Raw genomic sequence first — 23,786 nt, 5'->3', positions numbered from 1 at the left:
ACCGCATCAAAAAACCTCAGTCCTCACCCCGTAAGAGACCAATACAGGGCCCCGTATCCTTTCAAAGATGTCACCTCTGTCCTCACTACATAGTCTCAGTCTCTCCAAATGTAAAGTATTTGCCAGTTCTCTCTGCCACAGATCGTACGTAGGCACAGAGTCCATTTTCCACATTTGCAGGATTAACTTCTTAGCAATCACCATTCCAAACAATAACCATTTTTTCATACTTATTGGCTGAAGATGGGGAGCTTGTTGCTCCAATGGTGGTTATGAGTGGGTCTGGTTCCCACCGTAAGCCTCAGAGAAACAGTGAAAAATACTTTTCCAGTTTGCATAAAGCTTACAACATGACCAGAATGAATGTGACAAGTTACTGTTCTCAGATTTACATCTATTACAAACTGGTGAAACATCAGGGTAGAAGCTGTGCAACTTTTCTTTAGAATAATGGAGTCTGTGTATTGTTTTAAAATGTGTAAGTCTGTGTCTGATGTTGACAGAACAAACATGTATACTCTTTAAACACTCATCCCAGACCTCCTCTGTCAGTTCTATACCCAATTCAGTTCTACACCCATGCCTGTTTAAGACCTGCAGTATTCACCCGAGCTCCATTATATAGGATCTGATAAAAATAGGATACGGCCCTACGAGTAACAGGATCAAATTTATTTATTGCTTCCAGCAACTCATGTTTGTCTAAAACTTTGAAATTAGGTATATATTTCCTAACATAATCTCGAATTTGTAAATATCTGAAAAAACTAGATGCAGAGATATTGTAAACTGCTTGTAACTGTGCAAATGAGGCAAATGTGTTCTCAGTTTTGCATACAGAGTCTATGTACCATTCTTTGTGGCAATAAAGCATTTTACAGTTCAAAATTGTGCTGAATCAGAATCAGAATCAGGTTTATTATCACTGGCATGTGACATGGAATTTGTTAACTTAGCAGCAGCAGTTCAATGCAATACATAATCTAGAAGAAAAACAATAATTAATAAATAAATAAATCTTATTCAGTATACTTTATACAGTATATGTATATTGAATAGATTAAAAATCGTGCAAAAAGCAAATACTATATATTTAAAAAAATGAGGTAGTGTCCAAGTGTCCAATGTACGTTTAGGAATCGGATGGCAGAGGGGAAGTTTCCATGGTAACAGTCAGGCTTTCCCATCACAGCTTATTTGATTTATGTCACTTCATGCTAACATGATCTATACATTGGAGCTGCTGACATTTTATCTATTTGTTTCTGGTTAAGATGGCATCGAGCTGCCCTATCCATTGAGGTCATGACTCAAGACAGTTGATTTTTCAGGTTTGTAGGGATGGTTGTGAGGCAGAGAAGAGGGGAGTTGAAGGTCAGGGTCAGTAAATGAAGCATCAGGCAGAAGATGGAGTCCAGGTCAGAGCACAAACACCAGTGATTCTTGTCAACAGATATCAGGTTGGCAGGCACTGAGGATGAATACCAGTGAGTTCCATGATCAGTGACTAAGGTCGGTAGCCTCTGTGAATGAAGGCTGGTGAGTGCCCCCTCCCCCCACCCCACGTGAGTGAGTCCCAGGATTGGAGGCCTGTGTGAGCAGAAGAGGAGGCAGGAGTGTTGTTGAGCACCCTCCCTCCACCCCTCCTCCCCCCGCCGGTCGGTAAATCCCAGGGTTAGAGGTCCTTGTGAGTCTGGAGGCCCGGAGCTAAACTTCCAATGATCAGTGAATCCTGGGGTCAGTACCAAAGGTCAAAGCCCAAAGGTTGAAAACTGAAGTGAGTCGGGTAGTCTAGGTCCAAATGAAGAAGCCCCTTGTTTGAGTGTCTGGAGTTTAGAGGCCCATTGTCTGGCAATTGGAGCCCCAATAGCATTTCTGGAAGTCAGGGGCTAATGTCTTTGTGTCTGGGCCAGTAACTGGAGGTTGGAGGCCCAGAGGTGGTCCGTCCTGGGGCTGGAGGCTTGTCTATAAGTGCAAAGAGCTGGAAGGGAGGAAAGAGATTCCAGCTTCTTCCCCCTTCCTTTCCACTTCCGATGAAGTGGCTCCGCCAGAAACGTCAACTGTTTATTCATTTCCTGCTGAGTTCTTCCAGCTTTTTGTGTATATTTTGTTGCTGTTATTTTGTTTTGTAGTTGTTGTTCGTTATGCTTTGCTGAACATTGTGGGCATACTATACTGGCAGTGGAATGTGTGACCACACTTGCGGGCTGCCCCCAGCACATCCTCAGGTTGTGTTGATTGTTAATGCGAATGACACATTTCACTGTATGTTTTCATGTACATGGGATAGATAAATTAATCTGCACATCTGATCTGAATCTTCTATTAGTCTACATACAGCCTTTGCACTGAAATGCTGTGCTGGCTGAAACTCCCTACTTAAAGACTACTTCCACTGATGAGACTGTTGTGAATGCCAGTTTGAATATTAGTTTCAACGTGGTTAGTAACCTGGACTTGAAGTGTTCACCCATAATCCCACATTACAAACTAATATGAAAACACACCCATTTCCATATTAGGGGACTCTTTTACTTCCAATTGTGGGTTTTAAGTAGGTTCTCGACTTTTAACTTCTCTGTTTCTGATGATAGTGAGCTAAGCTAGTTTTACAGTCACTCCAACACATTGTGTGTCCTCAGAGGCAGAAATAGGTACATAAACAGTATTTTGTTTCTCGACTCTGCCTCTAGCAACAAGTTCTTCTTGCATTGCTTCTGAGATTTTCAGTCTCCCTCCATCTGGGACAGGCCTGCCATTTTCTTTGTCTGCTGTCTGACAGTTCTAAGGTTGGTCATTTGCCTTCAACTGTTTTGCATGCACAGTCTTATTTCCTTCATGCTCAAGTCTACACTTCAATTTGCTGAAATTGATCATGAGTATCATGACTCTCCAACTAACACAGACCTTCACTTTTTATAGCTGTAATTCTCTGACTGCAAAGGAGTAACTTCAGGAACCCTGTGCACCTTGTGAAGATAACCTGCACTCATTGGTACTATGGCAACATGCCTTAAAGGGTAGTTGATAGCTATTAAATCCAACCACTATTGGAACTTATTGTATGGGTTGGGGTAATACTGATACAAGCATGACAGCACTGACTCATGCAAGAGTATTGAATTTCACTTGAGATCCAAAAAAGGGGTTGGTGTAGTTTCGCAGAGCAGAAGCCCAGGAAGTTACCAGGTTTGGCTCAGAATGTCAGGGGAAAGAGAATGTTGATCTCGCTCATTGTAAAATCATGGTAGAACATTCCACTGCCACAACTCCAAACTTCTTGGAGTTGCCCATCAGCCAGCTAGTTCAGACTGCTGAAAGGCATGATAAAAATAATGCATCCCTCTTGACAAAGAGGTGGAACTTCTTCCAGAAAAGGAAATAGTCATCTACCAACTTAACCACATCAGTTCTAAGTATTTAAATAAGCAGCTTATTTAAATACTGGAAATCAATTTAATTTCTGTGAAAATGCTTGTGTCATATAGTTGAATTTCTAAACAGTTTTATCATATTTCTCATTTAGATTTGCCCAATCCCAGAACTTTCGTCTTCTGTTTTGCAGGTAATGGTGACCTTTGTTGTGGGCTCTGAAATCCATCAAGAAATAAGCAATGATTTCTCCTGCATTGGAAAACCCTTTCTAATGGGCACTGTTGCACTTGGTATGTATTTTGCTATATGATTTGGTTCAGAATTTAAAATATTTTTGAGTATTTTTGTACTAAAAATGATGTGCATTTGCACAGTTTTGAAGGAGTAATTGAACAAAGATCCTTAGTCTAATCAAAGAACAAATTATGATATCACTAATCACATTTCTTGAGCTGTCATTGAGCTACTGGATAAATAAATTAGCAATAGAATAAGGGGCTCCAAGGTTTAAGTAATAGATTCAGTTCCCAGTAGCAATTTGCCTTTAATAAGCTTAGTATCTAATGTAGTCTGTCTGGACAGGAAGGAAAACAAATTGTTGGCCAATTTCTTTTTTCCTGGAGATTGATGAAGAGTTCAGTACTCCCAAAGGTTATTGATGGATAAATAAGAGCAGATACCATGCTTTTCTAAACTCAGCATTAAATTGCACCATCCCTCTCTCACTTCTTGAAAAAGGAACAGCACTCTCCACTTAAAGAAATTATTTGGTGCTGCAGTTCATATATCTGAGTAGTTAGTATTTTATTAATGTTGCTTTCTGTAAGAAATGAGTCATGTTCAAACAACTAAGAATATGCATACTTAAATAATTGACATTAATTTAAAACAGATTCTTCATGATTATAATTGTAACAAAAATGTAACTACTATTTTTGTAGAAAGAACTACCTATTCTTCTGGCCTAGTCACTAGAAAAAGTTCTTGAAATTCAAGCACAATATTCCAGATGTGGTCTCACCAGGGTCCTGTATAAATGGACCACGACATCTCTAAACTGTTATTCAAATCTGTTTGCAAAGAGTCTAAGATATCTGCATTCCTTATTCATCTGCAAGGACACTAATGACAGTGATTATCAATATCTTTTTTGGCTTTGGAGTGGAAATGCCTTCCTATTCGAAATAACCTATCAAAGTGGATTGTGTCACACATTTTTTCCATCTGCCGTGCCTTTGACCGTTCACTGAGCCTGTCTACACTCCCCTGATGCTTCTTTTTATCCTCCTTGCAACATGCATTGCAATAACAAGTTGAATTTAACTGAGGTGGAATGAATTCAGGCTGTGGAAAGGTGAAGCTCTCTGGTGTTGTGTTGAATGGGATGAAATGGAATAATCTTTCAAAGCGATGAAGGCAAAGAAAACACTTGCCTGGAAAATGGAGCCCGCCTTTGCCTGGGATGCTAAAACTGGAACTGTGTTTCACTCTGTCACAGAATTGAGCAACCTCCCCCTCCACATAATATTTAAATGCTTCTTTTGGAGGGTTAGGTCTATGAGAAGAGATCAAGCAGACTATTTCTATATTCTTGCATTTAGAAGAATGAATGCTGATCACAAAACTTACGGAACTTTAGATAGGGTAGATGTTTCATTTGACTGAGTTGTCCACAGCCAAGGGTCACAATTTGTAGATCAGGGCTTAGTCATTAGGATGGGACCCCAATGGCCCTGTAATCTCTGAGGTTGATGAGAGAGCATCTTTCAGGAGGGTGAATCCACAGAAAGCATTTGGCACAGACAGCATACCTGGTCAACTACTGAAGACCTGTGCTAATCAATTGGCTGGAGTGTTTATGGACTCTCAGACTCTCGCTTTGGCATTCTGGGGTATCCACTTGCTTCAAGTATATTGGTGCCTAAAAAGAACTTTGTATCATTGACTATTGTCCAGCAGCATTTACATCCAACATGGCGAAATACATTGAGAGATTTGTCATGAAGCATGTCATCACTGCCTGAGGAGTGGCCTGGATCCGCTCCTATTTGTCTGTCATTACAATGAGTCAACAGCAATGCCATGTCATTGGCTCTTCTCTTTGCTCTAGAACACCTATACAATGAAGATGCTCTTCATTGACTACAGCTCAGCTTTGCACACTATCATTCCCTCAAAATTCAGCACTAACTCCAAGTCCTGGGTCTCAGTACCTCCCTGTGCAACCGGATCCTTGGTTTCCTCACTGACAGACCCAGTTAGCCAGAACATCAGCATCGGTGAGCCAAAGGATTCATCCCTGCTCAACTCTAATGCCATATTTCAGTTTGCTGATGACAGCACTGTTGTTGGCTGTATCAAAGTAACATAACAGTGAGACTGAAAATCAGGTTGAGTGGTGTCACACCAACAACTCACGCCAGCTAAACCAAAGATCTGATTATCAGCTTCAGGAGGAAGAAATCAGAGGTCATCATGAGGGAAACAGAAGTGCAGAGGATCAGTAGCTTTAAATTCTTTGGCATCTGACCTGGGACCAGCACATGTGTCTTTACAAAGAAGGCACAATAGTGCTTCTACTTTCTTTGGAGTTTGCATAAGTTTGGCATTGTCAAAAAGTTTGACGTACTTCGATAGATACCCAGTGGAGAGAATTCTAACTGGTTGTATCATGGCCTGGTATTCAAACACCAATACCTGGAAACAGAGAAGACTACAGAAAGTGGTGGATACAGCCCAGTCCAACACAGGCAAAGCCCTCTCCACTACTGAGTGCTTCCACACAATAGCAGCATCTGCAATCAAAGACCCTCAATATCCAGGCCAATGCCCTCTTCTTACCCTATAACCATCAGGCTTCTTAACTATAATGAATAACTTCACTGGCCACTGCTCTAAATTGAGTCTACAACCTGCAGTCTCACTTTCAAGGACTCTGTACAACTCATGTTCTCAGTACTATTTTTATCTGCACACCCTGTCTTTTCAACATTGATGGTTTTGTCAGTCTTTTGTTAGTTTATGTACATTTTTCATATACTTCTATTGCATTTTTTTCTTGTAAAAGCTTGCAAGAAAATGAAACTCAACGTAGTATAACATATGTGTATTTTGATAATAAATTTACTCTGAACTTTGTACTTCAGTTAATATTTTCTTATAGACACAGAAATCTTTACCTATGTGGCAGTGGAAGCTCATGATTAAAGTTTGATAGATTTCTGTCTATTAAGAGAAGTTGCTATGCAGGACAAGGTTTCTGTGGTAAAAGATCAGTCAGGATGTAGCGAAGTTACAAAAAAGGCATGGCCTACGCTTTCAGTTTATGTTTCCGTTAACTCTGCAGGTGTCTAATCTTGGGCTTGCCACTACCAATAAGATCATGTTACCTTGATCCTACATCTGTTGCTGTATGAAAGGATGATTGTTTGTACCAGGTTGTGCAATTACCCTCCCAGTACCCATGTAGTTAAAAGGAAATGGAATCCATGTGTAAAATTACCAGGGAAATACAACATAAGGGGTGATTGATAAGTTAATGGCCTAAGAGTTATGCAGCTCTCATTACATGCAGGTGCAATTCAACTCTTTGAATGATTCTGCAGAAAGTTTGAATAACTCATCTCCTTCTACCTTAGACCAGAAACTTATCAATCACCCCATGCTGTGGACCACTTTCTGGAGGTCCAAGACACCGACTTCTGTAAAGAAGGATCCGTATGCTCCACGACCGCTGGACTAAGTGTGTAAACGTAGGAGGGGACTATGTTGAAAAGTAAATTTGCTAGGTTTTCTAAAATTGACTCCTTCTACCTTGGGCCACGAACTTATCAATCAGTCCTAATATATTTTATTGGTTTCTTCTGTGTTTTATTTATGATAATGTATCTACTGAGGAACTTTAAAAATTTAGTTGTTTGATTCACATCTTGGGCAACACAGGTCTCCATGACAGGATACATAGGAAGAAACATGATGCCATTGTCAAGGAGATTATGGGTCAAGCATCTGGTTAAAAGCCAGTAATCTGGTTCATCATAAGACTGCACTTGTAGACAATGGGGAGAATAGAATGTGAGAACTGTGATTGCAGATGGTGACCCGATGCAATGACTGGTTGAGTCAGTTAGATGTGAAAGTATACTCAGCCCAGATTTGATTACCTGTGAAGTATCAAACACATTAGCCATTCATTAATCATGGCATTTAGATCATTCAGCCCACTATCTATGTTGGCTGTAAAGGAGCCTGAACCCATTAGCTCGTAGTGAGTTTGCAATCCTGCAGATTACAATTCTCTAAGTACACATCAAAATATTTCTGTGCATGTTGCCACAGCTCAATCCCACCGGCAACCAGTAACTATTGGCATAGTTTGAGTGCCGTTCCCCAAGTGAAACCAGAGCAAAATACAGGATGGGTGCCTTCCTCTTTTGTGTTTAACTTCAGTTGTTGTGCTTGGACCAAGCCTGTGCACAGAAATTAGTGTGCAGTTGTCTTGGAGCCACTGATCATTGGCCCAAGACTTCATATTGTCAAGTCTGGGTGATAGCTGGTGTGCAAAGACCAACACATATTAAAGGAATTCATGTACCTACATCTTCCTCTGTTTAGAACTGTAGTAGAAGAATATGAAGAATTGAGGAAGAACAGGAGAATGTATTGCTTGCTTCCTAGTAACTTAGAGAAAAGTGGTCCTGTGATTGTCTGTACCAAACCAATTTTAGAATCCTAGAACTATGGGGTATTAGTGGAAATAACGCACACTTGCTTTATATATAGCTATAGACTTCTCCCTCTGAAGCTTTCTGCACTCTTTACCTCTCTGGTATCCACATAAGGCCCTTTTATCTCTTCATCATTCCCTTCAAAAGATTAACTTGAGCAAAAGATTTTCATGTTCCAAAAAAATCTGAATATAAGTTCCTACTGTCGCTTTCTTAATTTCTTTTTGTGATCAATTTTTATTGATTCAAAATCGAAGACATTTCATTTGAATGCATCACAGTTCAGTATGGCACCTGCTCTGAGAAACTGGGAAAAGTTATGGACCAAACTTGGCAGAACATGAAAACCAGTCTCCCCTCTACGAACTCTATCTATACTTAATCTCTGCCTCAGTAAAGCATAATCAAAGAATGCACCCACCCCAAACATTCTCTCCTCTCCTATCATACAGAAGCCTTGAATGCATGTACTGCCAAGCTCAAGGAGAGCTTCTACACACTGTATATAATACCACTGAATGGTTCTTTAGGATGATAGGATGTGCTGTTGCCCTCACTATCTACCTCGTTATGATCTTGCACCTTAACATCTACCTGCACTGCACTTTCTCTGTCAGTGTTACACTTTATCCTCAATGCACGGCTTAACAGATTGTTCTGTATGAACAGAATGTAGAGCAAAGTTTTTACTATATTTAGTACATGTGACAATAACATTCCAATTCCAATAAGGAGCATATTAACCACTATTTGAATATACAATACATTGACTGAACTTCTAGTCAATGGCAGTTGATGCTTCTCTTTCCTTGTCCTGATTTGAAGTTATTTATCATTTTGAGTTCAATTTTACAGAACTTTTCGGTCATATCCCCTCATCACTTGATCTTGCCAGCCTCTCTAACACTTCATTTAGAAAGTGCTAATTTCTATCCTGTTTAAATCCAAACCCATCAATTGTGGCTGGTCTTGAATTAAACAATGAAATGTAGACATGAGGACTGATGTTAGATTTGTTTACTACCAACTTTGAAAAGTAAGAAATGATTTATTTCTTTAGACTTGGGATAAGAAATAACACACTTGTATGTTAAATTGAAGTGAATTGAATTGACTTTATTTCTTATACATCCTCCACATACATGAGGAGCAGAAATCTTTACCTTATGTCTCTGTCTAAATGTGCAATGTGCAATCATAGTAATTTATAATAAACAGAACAGTCAATGTAACATAGAAATACACTCACATCAGCATGAGTTAATCAGTCTGATGGCCTGGTAAGAAGCTGTCCCGGAGCCTGTTGGTCCTGGTTTTCATGCTGTGGTAATATTTCCTGGATGGTAGCAGCTGAAATAGAGTGAAGCTGGGGTGACTCGGGTCCCCAATGATCCTACGGGCCCTTTTTTTTCACACCTGTTTTTGTAAATGTCCTGAATCATGGGAAGTTCAAAGCTACAGATGCACTGGGCTTTCAGCACCACTTTCGGCAGAATCCTGCAATTAAGGGAGGTACAGTTCCCATACCAGGCAGTGATGCAGCCTGTCAGGATGCTCTCAATTGTGCCCCTGTAGAAAGTCCTTAGGATTTGAGGCCCCATACCAAACTTCCTCAACTGTCTGAGGAAGCTGTCCTACACAGCTGGTATGTACAGACCACGTGAGGTCCTCAGTGATGTGGATGCTGAGGAACTTAAAGCTGGTAACCCTTTCAATCCCAGATTCATTGATGTCAATTGGGGTTACCCTGTCTCCATCCCTCCTGTATTCCACAACCAGCTCCTTTGTTTTTGTGACATTGAGGGAGAGGTTGTTTTCTTGACACCATTGTGTCAGAGAGATAACTTCTTCCCTGTAGGTCCACCTCGTTATTGGTATAAGCTGGAGGAGAGTTCTCGACATTAGTATTTTGTGTAATTAATTCCAATTTTAAGATGAACTTCCATGCATTTCCTCATGTTTTATGACTACAAGTTCACCCCACAGCTATTTCTATCTCTGATTCATTAGAAATTATTATAAAGGTGCAATTTTAGGCTAAATGGGATTTTACAGTTAGCTTCAGTATCACATACATGAAGATTGAATGTCTTAAGGATCATTTTTAACCTTACCAGTTGAAACATACAACAGTACAAAACAAGAACAAGCTCTTTGGCCCACAAAACCTGTTGACCATGATAATATTTTCAACTATTCCAATCTAGCTGCACATGACCTGTATCCTTCCATCCTCAACCTGGTGCAGTGCTTGTCTACATGCCTGTTCAATGTTGCTATCATATGTGATTTAACCATTCCCATCACAGTACACTCCAGGCAGCAGCCACTCACTGTGTTGAAAACTTGACTCATAAATCTCCTATTAGCATTTCCCATCTTACCTAAAACTATGCCATCCAGTCTCTGACATTTCTACCCTTGGCAAAAGACTCTGACTGTCTGTGCCCCTTATAATTTTACAGACTTCTGTCTGGTCTTTCCATCGGCTCTGATGCTCCTGAGAAAACAATAAAAGTTTGACTGAACCTCTCATCCAAGGAAGATCATGGTCAGCCTTCTTGGCACTTTCTTCCAGAACAGCACACAAAACTCCAAATGTGGTCTAACTAGGATTTCATACAACTGCAAGATTATCTCCAGCCTTTATACTCAACAGCCTGACCTATACAGCAAGTATGCAGTAGGCCCAGACCCATTGCCACTGTGGATTTGCATCCTCTGTATATCAGTACTCCTGAGGGCTCTACCATGTGCTGTATATTTTTTGTTTATTACATATGACCTCTCACTTCTCCAGATTAAACTTCTTCTGCTTATCGCCACCCAAATTTCCAACTGGTATATATCCTGCTGTATTCTTTAATGACCTTTCTTACTATTCATAACTCTGCTAATTTTTGCATGTCTACAAATTTACCAATCAGTCCACCATATGTATCAGAAACATCAAAGGTCCCAGCACTATCCTTGCAGAACACCAGTGATCAGAGGCCTCCATTCAATGTAACACAATTCTGTCACTGCTCTCTGTTTTCTGTGGCCAGTGATCACTCTGTCTCTTCCTCCTTTCTAATCCTCATGGTAAGCAATCTTGCTGAAGACTGAACTATATGCATGGCAACAAAAATGTCACAAGTTTTGCCCTCTGGTGTCCTGCTTCATTCTCTCAGTCTTCAACCTTCACCTGAGCAGACATGAAGGACAATGACAAACACTAGAAAGTCTGCGGATGTTGGGCATTCAAAGCAACACACACGGAATGCTGGAGGAACTCAGCAAGTTAGGCAGTACCTATGGAAAAGAGTAAACAGTTGATGTTTCGGGCTGTGACCCTTCTTCAGGACAATGTTCTTGACCCATCACTTTCCTTTCTTAGATACAAAAAGTGTTGTGTGAGGTTGCCATCAGGATTTGTCACTTGTTACCAAGGCCTGAGCAAGTAATTCACTGTGGCTAGCCCATCCTATGAAGGCAATGGCCAGAGGACCTGCAACCAAAATGGACCCAAATAAATATTTTTAAACATTCCTTACTGAAATAATAGAGATATGAGAAGAAATCAGACTACTTCAACCCAGATAAGTGTGAAGTGGTTCATTTTGTTAGGTCAAATATGATGGCAGAGTATTAATGGTAATACTCCTGGCAGTGTGGAGGATCAGAGGGATCTTGGGGTCCAAGTCCACAGGACACTCAAAGCAGCTGCACAGGGTTAACTTCCGTGGTTAAGAAGGTGTACGGTGAATCGGCCTTCATCAATCGTGGAATTGAATTTATGAGCCGAGAGGTAATGTTGCAGCTGTATAGGACCCTGGTCAGACCCCACTTGGAGTGCTCAGTCCTGGTTGCCTCACTACAGGAAGGATGTGGAAGCCATAGAAAGGGTGCAGAGGAAATTTACAAGGATGGTGCCTGGATTGGGGAGCATGTCTTACGAGGACAGGTTGAGTGAACTCGGCCTTTTCTCCTTGGAGCGACGGAGGATGAGAGGTGACCTGACAGAGGTGTATAAAATGTTGAGAGGCGTTGATCATGTGGATAATCAGAGGCTTTCTCCCAGGGCTGAAATGGTCGCTGCAACAGGACACAGGGGAGTGGGTACAGAGGTGATGTCAGGGGTAAGCTTTTTACTTAGAGAGTGGTGAGTGTGTGGAATGGGCTGCCGGCAGGGATGGTGGAGGTGGATACGATAGGGTCTTTTAAGAGACTTTTGGACAGGTACATGGAGCTTAGAAAAATAGAGGGCTATTGGTAAGCCTAGTAATTTCTAGGGTATGGACATGTTCGGCACAACCTTGTGGACAGAAGGGCCTGTATTGTGCTGTGGGTTTTCTATGTTTCTACTTCCCCGTGCTTTATAAGTTACAGTTAAGCTTTTGTTGTCCAGAGCTACCCTTTTTACTAATATGAAAGTAAATTTATGCTCTTGCTAACTTACAAGTTTCCTGCATGTTTCAGGCAGGTTATTGAGTATTCTGATCAATGGCCAAGTAATAACGCTGCTACTTCACTATGTGGTGCCCACCCACACTGCATCAATTCCCATCCTGAGTTGAAATTTCGTCTGTGCATAATTTTAAATCTGTTAAGTGTAGATTTGCTCAATTTTAACAGCTTTTAAAGCTAACAGATAAATCAATACATTGCAGGAAAAGCGAAACATGAACCAATGAACAAAAAATAGTATATTGAATAAATTAAACCCTTAGGACAATTTGTTGGGATTTTATATGTTTCTGCATTCTGGCTACCAAATTGAATAAAGATGTGTAGATTCATAAAAATGCATCATTTTGGATTGACATTGGGAAGCAGATGATAATGATAAATGGATGGGTTTTATCTGTAAAGTGCTCAAGAACAGCCCAGATATTAAAAGGATATGATCTTTACCATCATTATATAGAGTATTACTTAATATTATCAATAGTGCAAATTTCATTAAACTTTGGGGCAGTGACAACATATTACACTGAATGTAATCTTGACAGATTAACAAAATACAGAGTGGTGCACCAAGTTTAACTGTTGACCTCTAACATTGAAGAAAGATGATAATCACTTAATTTACATAAATGACTGACATATCTTCTTAGAACCAGTACTGGGGACTTCATAAACAATGCATTGTTTTTAATGCAGTGTCTATTTATACAGGAATATGCTGCATTTTGTGCATAACAAAATCTTCCAAACAACACAGAAACTGGTTGATTTATGTCTGTTGCTGGTCGGGATCAGTTTGGCTCCATTGAAAGTATATATCTTCTGTCGAGCAATATTGGTCTGAGGATGGATTTTTCCCATCATGTTTCTTGAACTATATTACTCTAAATCAACTTTTAAAAAATTTTTAGATCATTTTTTTCAATTTAGAAGTTCAACTGCCTTTTTGTGAGTAATTCATTTGATTATATTTAATGAGTACATCTGAGCATTAAGTTTTCAGACATTTTTGCGCAAATTACCCAGAAGGCCTTACATTTGGCTAATTTTATGCTTTGTTGAAGAACTTATGAAATCCCCACTGCTGGTACTCATGGTGTCTAATTTCAGTTAATTTATTTCCCACTGTTCGTAGGACGAAATGAAAGAACCTTGTCACAAAGGCAAATTTAGCTGCTTTTATGGTATAAAATTTTAGATGCATATATAAATTCAGCCCATAGTAAAAAGCATGACTTTAAGACTATTTCATAATATGTTTCAGAATGAAGGCAATTATCAAATTGTCCACAAACTGATGAAAAGCTAGGAAGCATGAAAACCAGTTCTGTGGATTTCACTGCTGGTTCTCATCTACATTGCGTTATGCAGCAGAAGTCATCACTCTCAATATCCAGTCACACTGTGCAATGCATTGCAAGATTGGTACCCTCTGGTAACCGTTGTTCTGCAGCTGCCAAGTTCATGATTTTTGACTTTCCATCACTTTGCTGTGAAGCAGCTATCCTTTTGGAAGTCAGGAAACCTATATCCTCATTTAGCAGGATCTCGAAGGTGCATGTACTTTTGTGCCCAGGTCATTGACATTACTTTAAATTGATGGAATTTAGAAAGTTGCATAGAACATGGAACATAGAATAGTACATAATTTGGCCCACTTTGTTGTACTGAACTAGCTGAAAAGCAAATCAAAAACACTCAAACACTAATCCCTTGCCTGTTCTCCATCTCCCTCTGGTGCTCCCCTCCCCGTTTCTTTCTCCCTAGGCCGCCCATCCCATGATCCTTTCCCTTCTCCAGCTGTGTGTCCCTTTTGCCAATCAACTTTCCAGCTCTTAGCTTCATCCCTCTCCCTTCCTGTCTTCCCCTATCATTTTGGATTTCCCTGTCCTCCTCCTACTTTCAAATCTCTTACTATCTTTTCTTTCAGTTAGTCCTGACAAAGGATCTTGGTGCAAAACATCAACTGTACTTCTTCCTATAGATGCTGCCTGGCCTGCTGCATTCCACAGCATTTTGTGTGCGTTGCTTGAATTTCCAGCATCTGCAGATTTCCTTGTGTTTACACAGAATATCAGACAGTACACTATACGCAATTAAATGATAGACTTTATTAATCTTAATCTGAATATAGGATTAGTAATGAAAATAAAAAAACAATAAAAGGGCCCAAGTCGAAGTCAAAGTCCCCATTGAAGCTTACTCAGTAGTCATTCTTCCACCATTGGTCTCCTCCGAACGTCGCTGACCTTCAGACCCTCAGATCCCAGTCCATTCCGTCCGGTGGTCTACCAGCTCTCTCCACGCGCGTCTTCCCTCTTCACCTCTCCTCGGCAAAAGCCCACGAGAAACCCGACTCCCAGACACACAAGACAGAACAACATTTCTCCCATTGCATAGCCACTGAATTCCAAAGTCCCATTATCTCCAGTCATGACCCAAACATTGCTGCTACAGAGAAACCTTTGCCTTAACAGTGGAACATTACATAGAAGCCATTACATTGGCCATAGCAGTGAAACCTTACAGCATGTTACATATGTTTTGCTCATATTTACCAAGGGTTATAGTTTACTAAATGTTTTATTTTGTCCTCAATGCTGTGCTGTTCAGCAATTTTGTTTTGTTTTGCTCAACTAAGAAACAACTTCACAAAGACTCCTGATGATTTGCTATATTATTGGCAAACATTTCAGAAGCGAAACTCCTTTGAATATTCTTTAAACGCTAGAGATGTGAAAAAGAAGAGGATTATGTGTGGATATAAGAGCATAACAATGACTGAGGTGACATTTTTACTCAGAGTTGTGCACTTAAACCTAGGTACACATAAGTGGATGTTTCTAAAGTTAATAACTTTCCATCATGCAAGATTCGCCACAGAAACTGTGAGCATCTTTTCAATCTCCTCATAAATTTCCAAACGCTACCAATTCTGACTCGAGTTAATGACAGCATTATTTTTTCTGTATATCCAAACTCTCTTAAGGTACCATTGAAAATGTTTGTCAATAATACATCAAACACACAGCGGGTGTCTTGTTGCTAGGATAAACTTATTCATCGTTTTCTCTCCTGGCGTGGTGTTAGTAACATCATGGGAAACCACTGCATTTCTATCAAGTGGCAGGTTTCCAAAAATGTGTGGCCTCATTGATGCCGCTCTGGTCTTTCTGAGCATCTATTGACAATGTGTTATTAGAAACATAGAAACATAGAAAATAGGTACAGGAGTAGGCCATTCGGCCCTTCGAGTCTGCACCACCATTCAGTATGATCATGGCTGATTATCCAACTCAGAACCCTGTACCTGCTTTCTCTCCATACTCCCCGATCCCTTTAGCCACAAGGGCCATATCTAACTTACTCTTAAATATAGCCAATGAACCGGCCTCAACTGTTTCCTGTGGCAGAGAATTCCACAGATTTACCACTCTCTGTGTGAAGAAGTTTTTCCTCATCTCGGTCCTAAAAGGCTTCCCCTTTATCCTTAAACTGTGACCCCTCATTCTGGACTTCCCCAACATTGGAAACAATCTTCCTGCATCTAGCCTGTCCAATCCCTTTAGAATTTTATACATTTCAATAAGATCCCCCCTCAATCTTCTAAATTCCAGTGAGTATAAGCCTAGTTGATCCAGTCTTTCTTCATATGAAAGTCCTGCCATCCCAGGAATCAATCTGGTGAACCTTCTCTGTACTCCCTCTATGGCAAGAATGTCTTTCCTCAGATTAGGGAACCAAAACTGCACACAATATTCTAGGTGTGGTCTCACCAAGGCCTTGTACAACTGCAGTACAACCTCCCTGCTCCTGTACTCAAATCCTTTTGCTATGAATGCCAACATACCATTTGCCTTTTTCAACGCCTGCTGTACCTGCATACCCACCTTCAATGACTGGTGTACAATGACACCCAGGTCTCGTTGCATCTCCCCTTTTCCTAATCGGCCACCGTTCAGATAATAATCTGTTTTCCTGTTCTTGCAACCAAAGTGGATAACCTCATATTTATCCACATTAAATTGCATCTGCCGTGGATTTGCCCACTCACCTAACCTATCCAAGTCACCCTGCATCCTCTTAGCATCCTCCTCACAGCTAACACCGCCGCCCAGCTTCGTGTCATCCGCAAACTTGGAGATGCTGCATTTAATTCCCTTGTCTAAATCATTAATATATATTATAAACAACTGGGGTCCCAGCACTGAGCCTTGCGGTACCCCACTAGTCACTGCCTTCCATTCTGAAAAGGTCCCGTTTACTCCCACTCTTTGCTTCCTGTCTGCCAACCAGTTCTCTATCCACTCTGCTAGTTACATCTTCAAAAAATTCTATAAGATTCGTCAGACATGATTTTCCTTTCACAAATACATGCTGAATTTGTCCAATGATTTCACCTCTTTCCAAATGTGCTGTTATCACATCTTTGATAACCGACTCTAGCATTTTCCCCACCACCGATATCAGACTAACGGGTCTATAATTCCCCGGTTTCTCTGTCCCTCACTAACGGGTCTATAATTCCCCGGTTTCTCTCTCCTTTAGGGTAAAGGAGGATCATATAGTATCTGTGTAGAGGCAGTGACAGACCAGGGATTGTGTGGTGTTCTGGGAGCATCCTTAATTCCTTAATTTTGAAGCAGTTTACTGTACTATCAAAGCTGGAAGAACAGACAGCTGTCTGCTAATCAAAACAATGATCCCCAGTGAAGAACAGCCCGTTGATCCCACTGAGATATTCTGGAACTTATGTTGAATGCATTTATAATGCTACTGAGATTTGGGTAAATAAAATAAATTGTAGAGAAGGAGTCCATAATTCTGACAAGGTATTCCATTTCAACTGAGTCTGTTGTGTATTTTACAGTAATCACTGCCCATAACACAGAGTGCCAGGAAGTACAGCACTGTAGCAACCTGGCAAAGGAGAAGGGAGATAAAGCCAGATGAGAATAGCGTGGAACCAGGGAACAGAGTACATCAAAGACTTCGAAGACTTTCATTTATCCCTGTAAATTAGCATTTGACTGCCCATTCCTGTGTTGCTGTAGCCTGACAGCGGGGCAGCTACTAATTGGCAGTGTGTTTGAAATTGTGGGCTACAAGAAGATATCAGCGCACTGTAACAAATGGAATTCCATCTGGAACGGTTTGAGGCATTGCATCTGGGAAGAGCAAACAATACAGGAATTGCACATTAAAAGATAGAATACTCATGTGCTATTGAAAATTTAATTTTGGAGAATGTGTACACAGATCCTTGAAGGTTTCAAGGGAGACAGATGAAGTTGTTAAGAAGCCTCAGGGTGGTGAAGAAAGTCCTTATTGGCTGAGTAATCTGCATTATCAGAAGCAGTTTATAGTCAGAAAGTATTAATCAATGCTTTCCCAAAAATGTTACATGTGGGGCCCCACTGGTAAACTTCGGGCCTGACAAGAAATCAGCACAGCATCCTAATGTTTCTTGCATTGGTTCCAGAGCTATGGACAATGGTGGGTTTGCAGGGAAACATGACTGAGCTGCCCTTTCATCCCAGGTTTTGATTCAGAAAGGCACTAAGAAACCATGCAAGTTCTGTTTCTCCTACCAAAGCCACGCCTTTGGAGTGTGTTTCTGATCATAACTGCCAAATTATATTGTGTGATACCCAAAGAAACCAGAATCACCTTTGAGTAACACATACAAAATGCTGGAAGAGCTGCATCTATGGAAAGGAATAAACAGTCACGTTTTCAGCCGAGACCCTTCATCAAGACTAGAAAGGAAGGGGGAAGAAGCCAGAATAAGAAGGAGAAGACGACGAGCTGGAAGGTGACAGATGGTGCAAGGTGGGTGAGAGAGGGGGGAATGAACTGAGAAGCTGGGAGGTGATAGGTAGAAAATGGGCTGAAGAAGAAAGGAGAGGAGAGTGGACCATGGGCAAAAAGGAAGGAAGGGGGACACGAGGGGGAGGTGACAAGCAGAAGAAGTAAGAGGGGAATCAGAATGGGAATGGAAAAAGGGAGAATGGGGAGGGAGAAAAATTACTAAGTTAGAGAAATCAAAGTTCATGCCATCAAGTTGGACTCTATCCAGACAGAATTTGAGGTGTTGTTCCTCCAACCTCATCACAGCAGTAGAGGAGGCCATAGACTGACATGTCGGAATGGGAGTGGGGATTGGAATTAAAGTTGTTGGCCACTGGGACAATCTGCTTGTTGTAGATGGAGCGAAGGTGCTTGTCACAGTCCATGTCAGGTCTCACCAGTGCAGAGGAAGCTGTGTCAGAAATATCAGATAGCGTAGACGATCCTAACAGGCTCGCAAATAAATTGCTATCTCACCTGGAGGGACTGTTTGGGGCCCTGAAAAGAGATGATGGAAGAGGTGGATGGGCAGGAGTAGTAGCAGTTCTTCTGCTCGCAGGGTTGAGTACCTGGAGGGAGATTAGTGTGGAGGGATGGATGGACAAGTAATCACAGAGGGAGCAACCCCTGTGGACAGCAGAGAATGGAGAGGGGGGAGCTAAAGATGTGTTTGATGGTAGTGTCCCGTTGAAGGTGACAGAAATTGCGGAGAATGCTGTGCTGGATGTGGAGGCTCCTGGGGTGGTAGGCAAAGAGAAGGAGAACTCTCTGTTTGTTAGGGTGGTGAAAGAAGTGGTGAGAGTGGATGTCTGGGAAATGGAGGGCAGCATCAGTGGTGGAGGAAGGAAACCCCTGTTCTTTGAAGACAAGTGATATCTGTGATGTTAGACTCACAAAACCATAGAACACTGCAGAATAGAAAGAGGCCTTTCAGCCCATCTAGTTTGTGCCAATCTATTAATCTGCTTAGTCCCATCGACCTGCACCTTGGCAATGGCCGTTCCATACCTCTTTCATCCATTTATCTATCCAAATTTCTCTTAAATCTTGACATCAAACCCACATGCACCACTTCTGCTGGCAGCTTGTTCCACACTCTCACTACCCTCAGAGTGAAGAAGCTCCCTTAAACATTTCACCTTTCACCTTTAATCGATGATCACCAGTTCTAGTCTCAACCACTCTCAGTTGGAAAAGCCTGCGTATATTTACCCTATCGATATTCCTCATAATCTTGTATCGTGCATTATGTCCCATGTTATATGACGTAAAGATCGTGGTCTTTCCATGCCCGTGAATGTTCTTGGCAAATATTTCTTCAGAAGAGGTTTGCTGTTGCTGCCTTCTGGGCAATGTCTTTATGAGTCAGGTGACCCCTACTCGCCATAAATTGAATGTCTAGTGTCATAGTCATATAATCAGGACTTGTGATATGCACCAGCTGTTCATATGCCCATCTACCACCAGTGTCCATCACTTCATGTGACGCTGATCAAGGAGCAAAGAAGGTGCTCCACCTTGCCCGAGGGTGAGCTGCAGTTAGTAGAAGGAAGGAGCGTCTTACAACTCCTTTGGTAGAGATCGGTCTACCCCAGAAGTCAGTCAGGGTCTTCCTGGACCAGAAACAGTAGTTCCGTGCGAGCAGTACTTGCAGCGCAACATCGAGCTTGCATTGCTGGAGATCAACTTGAGCTCAAGAAAAGCAGCTGTGATCTGTGCAAAGCTGTCAAGGCTGCAAAACAATATAAGGAGAAGATTGCGTCAAGATTCACAACGAATAGCACACGTGACTTGTGATGAAGGCTGTATACCATCGCAGACCTCAAAGCCAAACGTTGTGCTCTCGCCAACATCGAGGCCACTCTCCCAGATGAGCTCAATTGCTTTTACGCTCGGTTCGATGTCACTAACTCTTAGCCTCTGAAGAAAGCCACTGCTACAACCTGTAACCCGGTCATCTCTGAGGCTGAGGTATGCAGATGTTTCCGACAAGTGGACAGTCGCAAGGCTCCCAGGTGTGTGCTGCAAAACTGTCAGGTGTGTTGACTGACATTTTTAAACTCTCTGTCTCTCAGTGTAGAGTGCCCTACTGCTTCAAATTTTTCCAAAAAAGACCAAGGTAACTGGCATCCTGTCACACTCACCTCAATAATAAGCAAATGCTTTGAGAGGCACGTCTAGAATTACATCTGCAGCTTGATACCAACCAAACTGGACCCTCTACAATTCGCCTACCAACATAACTGATCAAAAGACAATGCAATAGCCACTGCTCTACATACCGTCCTTGAACTTCTGAAGAAGAAGGATACTTGTGTTCTTGGACTTCAGTTCAGTATTCAACACCATAGTTCCATCCAGGCTCGACAAGAAGCTCAGGGATCTCAGCCTTGATTTTTGCCTTGTGCAGGTGGATCCTGGACTTCCTGTCAGATCGCCAGCTGGTGGTCAGAGTGGGCTCCCTCACCTCCACCCCTCTGACTCTCAATATAGGAGCTCCTCAGGGCTGTGTACTGAGTCTGCACCTTTACTCTCTGTATACCCATGACTGTGTTGCCACCCACAGCTCTCATCTGCTAATTAAATTTGTCGATGACACTACATTGATTGGCCTTATCGGAAACAATAATAAGGTGGCCTATAGGGAAGAAGTCATTTGTCTGACACAGTGGTGTCAAAAAAAACGACCTCTCCTTTAATGTCACAAAAACAAAGGAGCTGTTTGTGGATTACAAGAGGAATGGAGACGGGCTACCCCTATAGACATCAGTGGAGCTGGGGTTGAGAGGGTAAACAGCTTCAAGTTCCTCGGCATCCACATCACCAAGAATCTCACGTGGTCTGTACACACCAGCTGTGTGGTGAAAAAGGCACAACAGTGCCACTTTCACCTCAGACGGTTGAGGAAGTTTGGTAAGGGTCCTCAAATCTTAAGAACTTTCTACAGGAGCACAATTGAGAGCATCCTGACTGGCTGCATCAATGCCTGGTATGGGAACTGCACCTCCCTTAATCGCAGGACTCTGCAGAGAGTAGTGCGGACAACCCTGTGCATCTGTAGTCGTGAACTTCCCATGATTCAGGACATTTACAAGAACAGGTAAATTGGGGATCATTGGGGACCCGTGTCACCCCAACCACAATCCATTCCAGCTGCTACCATCTGGGAAATGGTACCACAGCATAAAAGCCAGGACCAACAGGCTCTGGGACAGCTTCTTCCACCAGGCCATCAGACTGATTAACTCAAGTTGATTTGAGTGTACTCTATATTAGATTAGATTGACCGTTCTATTTATTATAAATTTTTATAAGTTACTATTATTGCACATTGCACATTTAGACGGAGACGTAGCGTAAAGATTTTTACTCATGTATGTCAAGTATGTAAAAAATAAAGTCAATTCAATTCAATTCATTTCCACCCATCACTCATATAATTTTATATACCTCTGTCAAATCTCCCCTTATTCTTTTACACTCTTACACTCTAGGGAGTGAAGTCCTAGCCTATTTATTCATCCTTTCCTTATAACTCAGCTCCTCAACATCCTTGTAAATCCTGGAAGCATCCTTGTAAATTTTCTCTGCACTCTTTCAATCTTTTTGATATCTATCCTGTAGGTAGATGTCCAGAATTTCACAAAATACTCCAAATTAGGCATCAACAACATTTTATACTGTAACATAACATTCCAGCTCCTGTACTCAATACCTGGATTTAGGAAGGCCAACGTGCCAAAAGCTTTCTTTACGACTCTACTTAAATATGACACTACTTTGAAGGAATTATGGATCTGTACTCTCAGATCTTTCTGTTCTACCATACTCCTCAGTGTCCTACCATTTACTGTGTAGATCCTACCCTGGTAGATCCTCCCAAAGTGTAACATTGCCTCAAACTTGTCTACATTGAATTCCCTTTGGCATTTTTCAGCCCTTTTTCCCAGCTGGCCCAGATCCCACTGCAGGCTTTAATTGTCTTCCTTGCTGTCCACTATACCCCCCATCAATCCTTGTTTATCCATCTACTTATATATCTGGTCCCTTAGAATACCTTACAATAACTTACTCATGACTGATGTCAGGCTCATTGGCCTATAATTTCCTGGCTTATTTTAGGGTCTTTCTTAAACAGCGGAACACCAATTAGCTATTCCTCAAAGCTAACCTACATCAGGATGCTGTTTATCGACTATAGCTCAGCATTTAATGCCATCATTCCCACAATCCTGATTGAGAAGTTGTAGAACCTGAGCCTCTGTATCTCACCTCAATAATAAGCAAATGCCTTCAGAGGCTGGTCAAGGACTACATCTGCAGCTTGCTACCACCCAAACTGGAGCCCCTACCATTCGCCTAACGACACAACCGATCAACAGATGACGGAATAGTCAGGGCTCTACACACTGTCCTTACACACCTGGAGAGGAGAGATGTGAGAATGCTGTTCTTGGACTGCCATTCAGCATTCAACACAATCATTCCCGTCAGGCTTGACAAGAAGCTAGGAGACCTCAGCTCCCACCCTGCCTTGTGTAGCTGGATCCTGGACTTCCTGTCAGATCACCAGCAGGTGGTAAGAGTGGTCTCCCTCACCTCTGCCCTTCTGACACTCAACACAGGAACCCCCCCCCCCCCCAGGGCTGTGTCCTAAGCCCCCCCCCCTTTTACTCGCTGTACACCCATGACTGTGTTGCCACTCACAGCTCCAAACAGCTAATTAAATTTGCAGATGATACTACATTGATTGGCCTTATCTCAAATAATAATGAGGCAGCCGACAGAGAAGAAATCATCACCCTGCCACAGTGGTGTCAAGAAAGCAACCTCTCCCTCAATGTCGTAAAACCAAAGAGGCTGGTTGTGGTTTACAGGAGGAATGGAGACAGGCTAACCCCTATTGACATCAATGGATCTGGGGTTGAGAGGGTGAACAGCTTCAAGTTCCTCAGCATACACATCACCAAGGATCTCACGTGGTCTATACATACCGGCTATGTGGTTTAAAAAAAATCGCAACAGTGCCTCTTTCACCTCACAGCTGAAGAAGTTTGGCATGAGTCCCCAAATCCTGAGGACTTTCTACAGGGGCACAACTGAGAACACCCTGACTGGCTGCATCACTGCCTGGTATGGGAACTGTACCTCCCTCGATCGCAGGACTCTGCAGAGAGTGGTACGGACAATCCAGTGCATCTGTGGATGTGAACTTCCCAATATTCAGGGCATTTACAGTGACAGGTGCCTAAAAAGGGCCCAAATAATCACTGAAGACCTGAGTCACCCCAATCACAAACTCCTCCTACTGCTACCATCCAGGAAACAGTACCGCAGCATTAAAGCCGAAACCAATTGGCTCCGGGACAGCTGCTTCCACCAGGC

At 41.9% G+C, this 23,786-nt stretch overlaps 1 protein-coding gene across 1 annotated transcript in view; it reads left to right on the top strand.

Moving 5' to 3' along the window:
- si:ch211-51h4.2 (uncharacterized) overlaps window positions 1-23,786 on the top strand; it is a 422,439-nt gene that overhangs the window by 181,907 nt on the left and 216,746 nt on the right. Inside the window, exon 9 of the mRNA XM_059946111.1 lies at window positions 3,566-3,665. Within this exon, the coding sequence (XP_059802094.1) occupies window positions 3,566-3,665 (100 nt within the window). The remainder of the gene's footprint in view (window positions 1-3,565; window positions 3,666-23,786) is intronic.

This window comes from Hypanus sabinus, chromosome 2 (genome assembly GCF_030144855.1).
Source record: "Hypanus sabinus isolate sHypSab1 chromosome 2, sHypSab1.hap1, whole genome shotgun sequence".
Lineage (NCBI taxonomy): Eukaryota > Metazoa > Chordata > Chondrichthyes > Myliobatiformes > Dasyatidae > Hypanus > Hypanus sabinus.
This window is presented reverse-complemented; position numbering and strand designations above follow the sequence as displayed.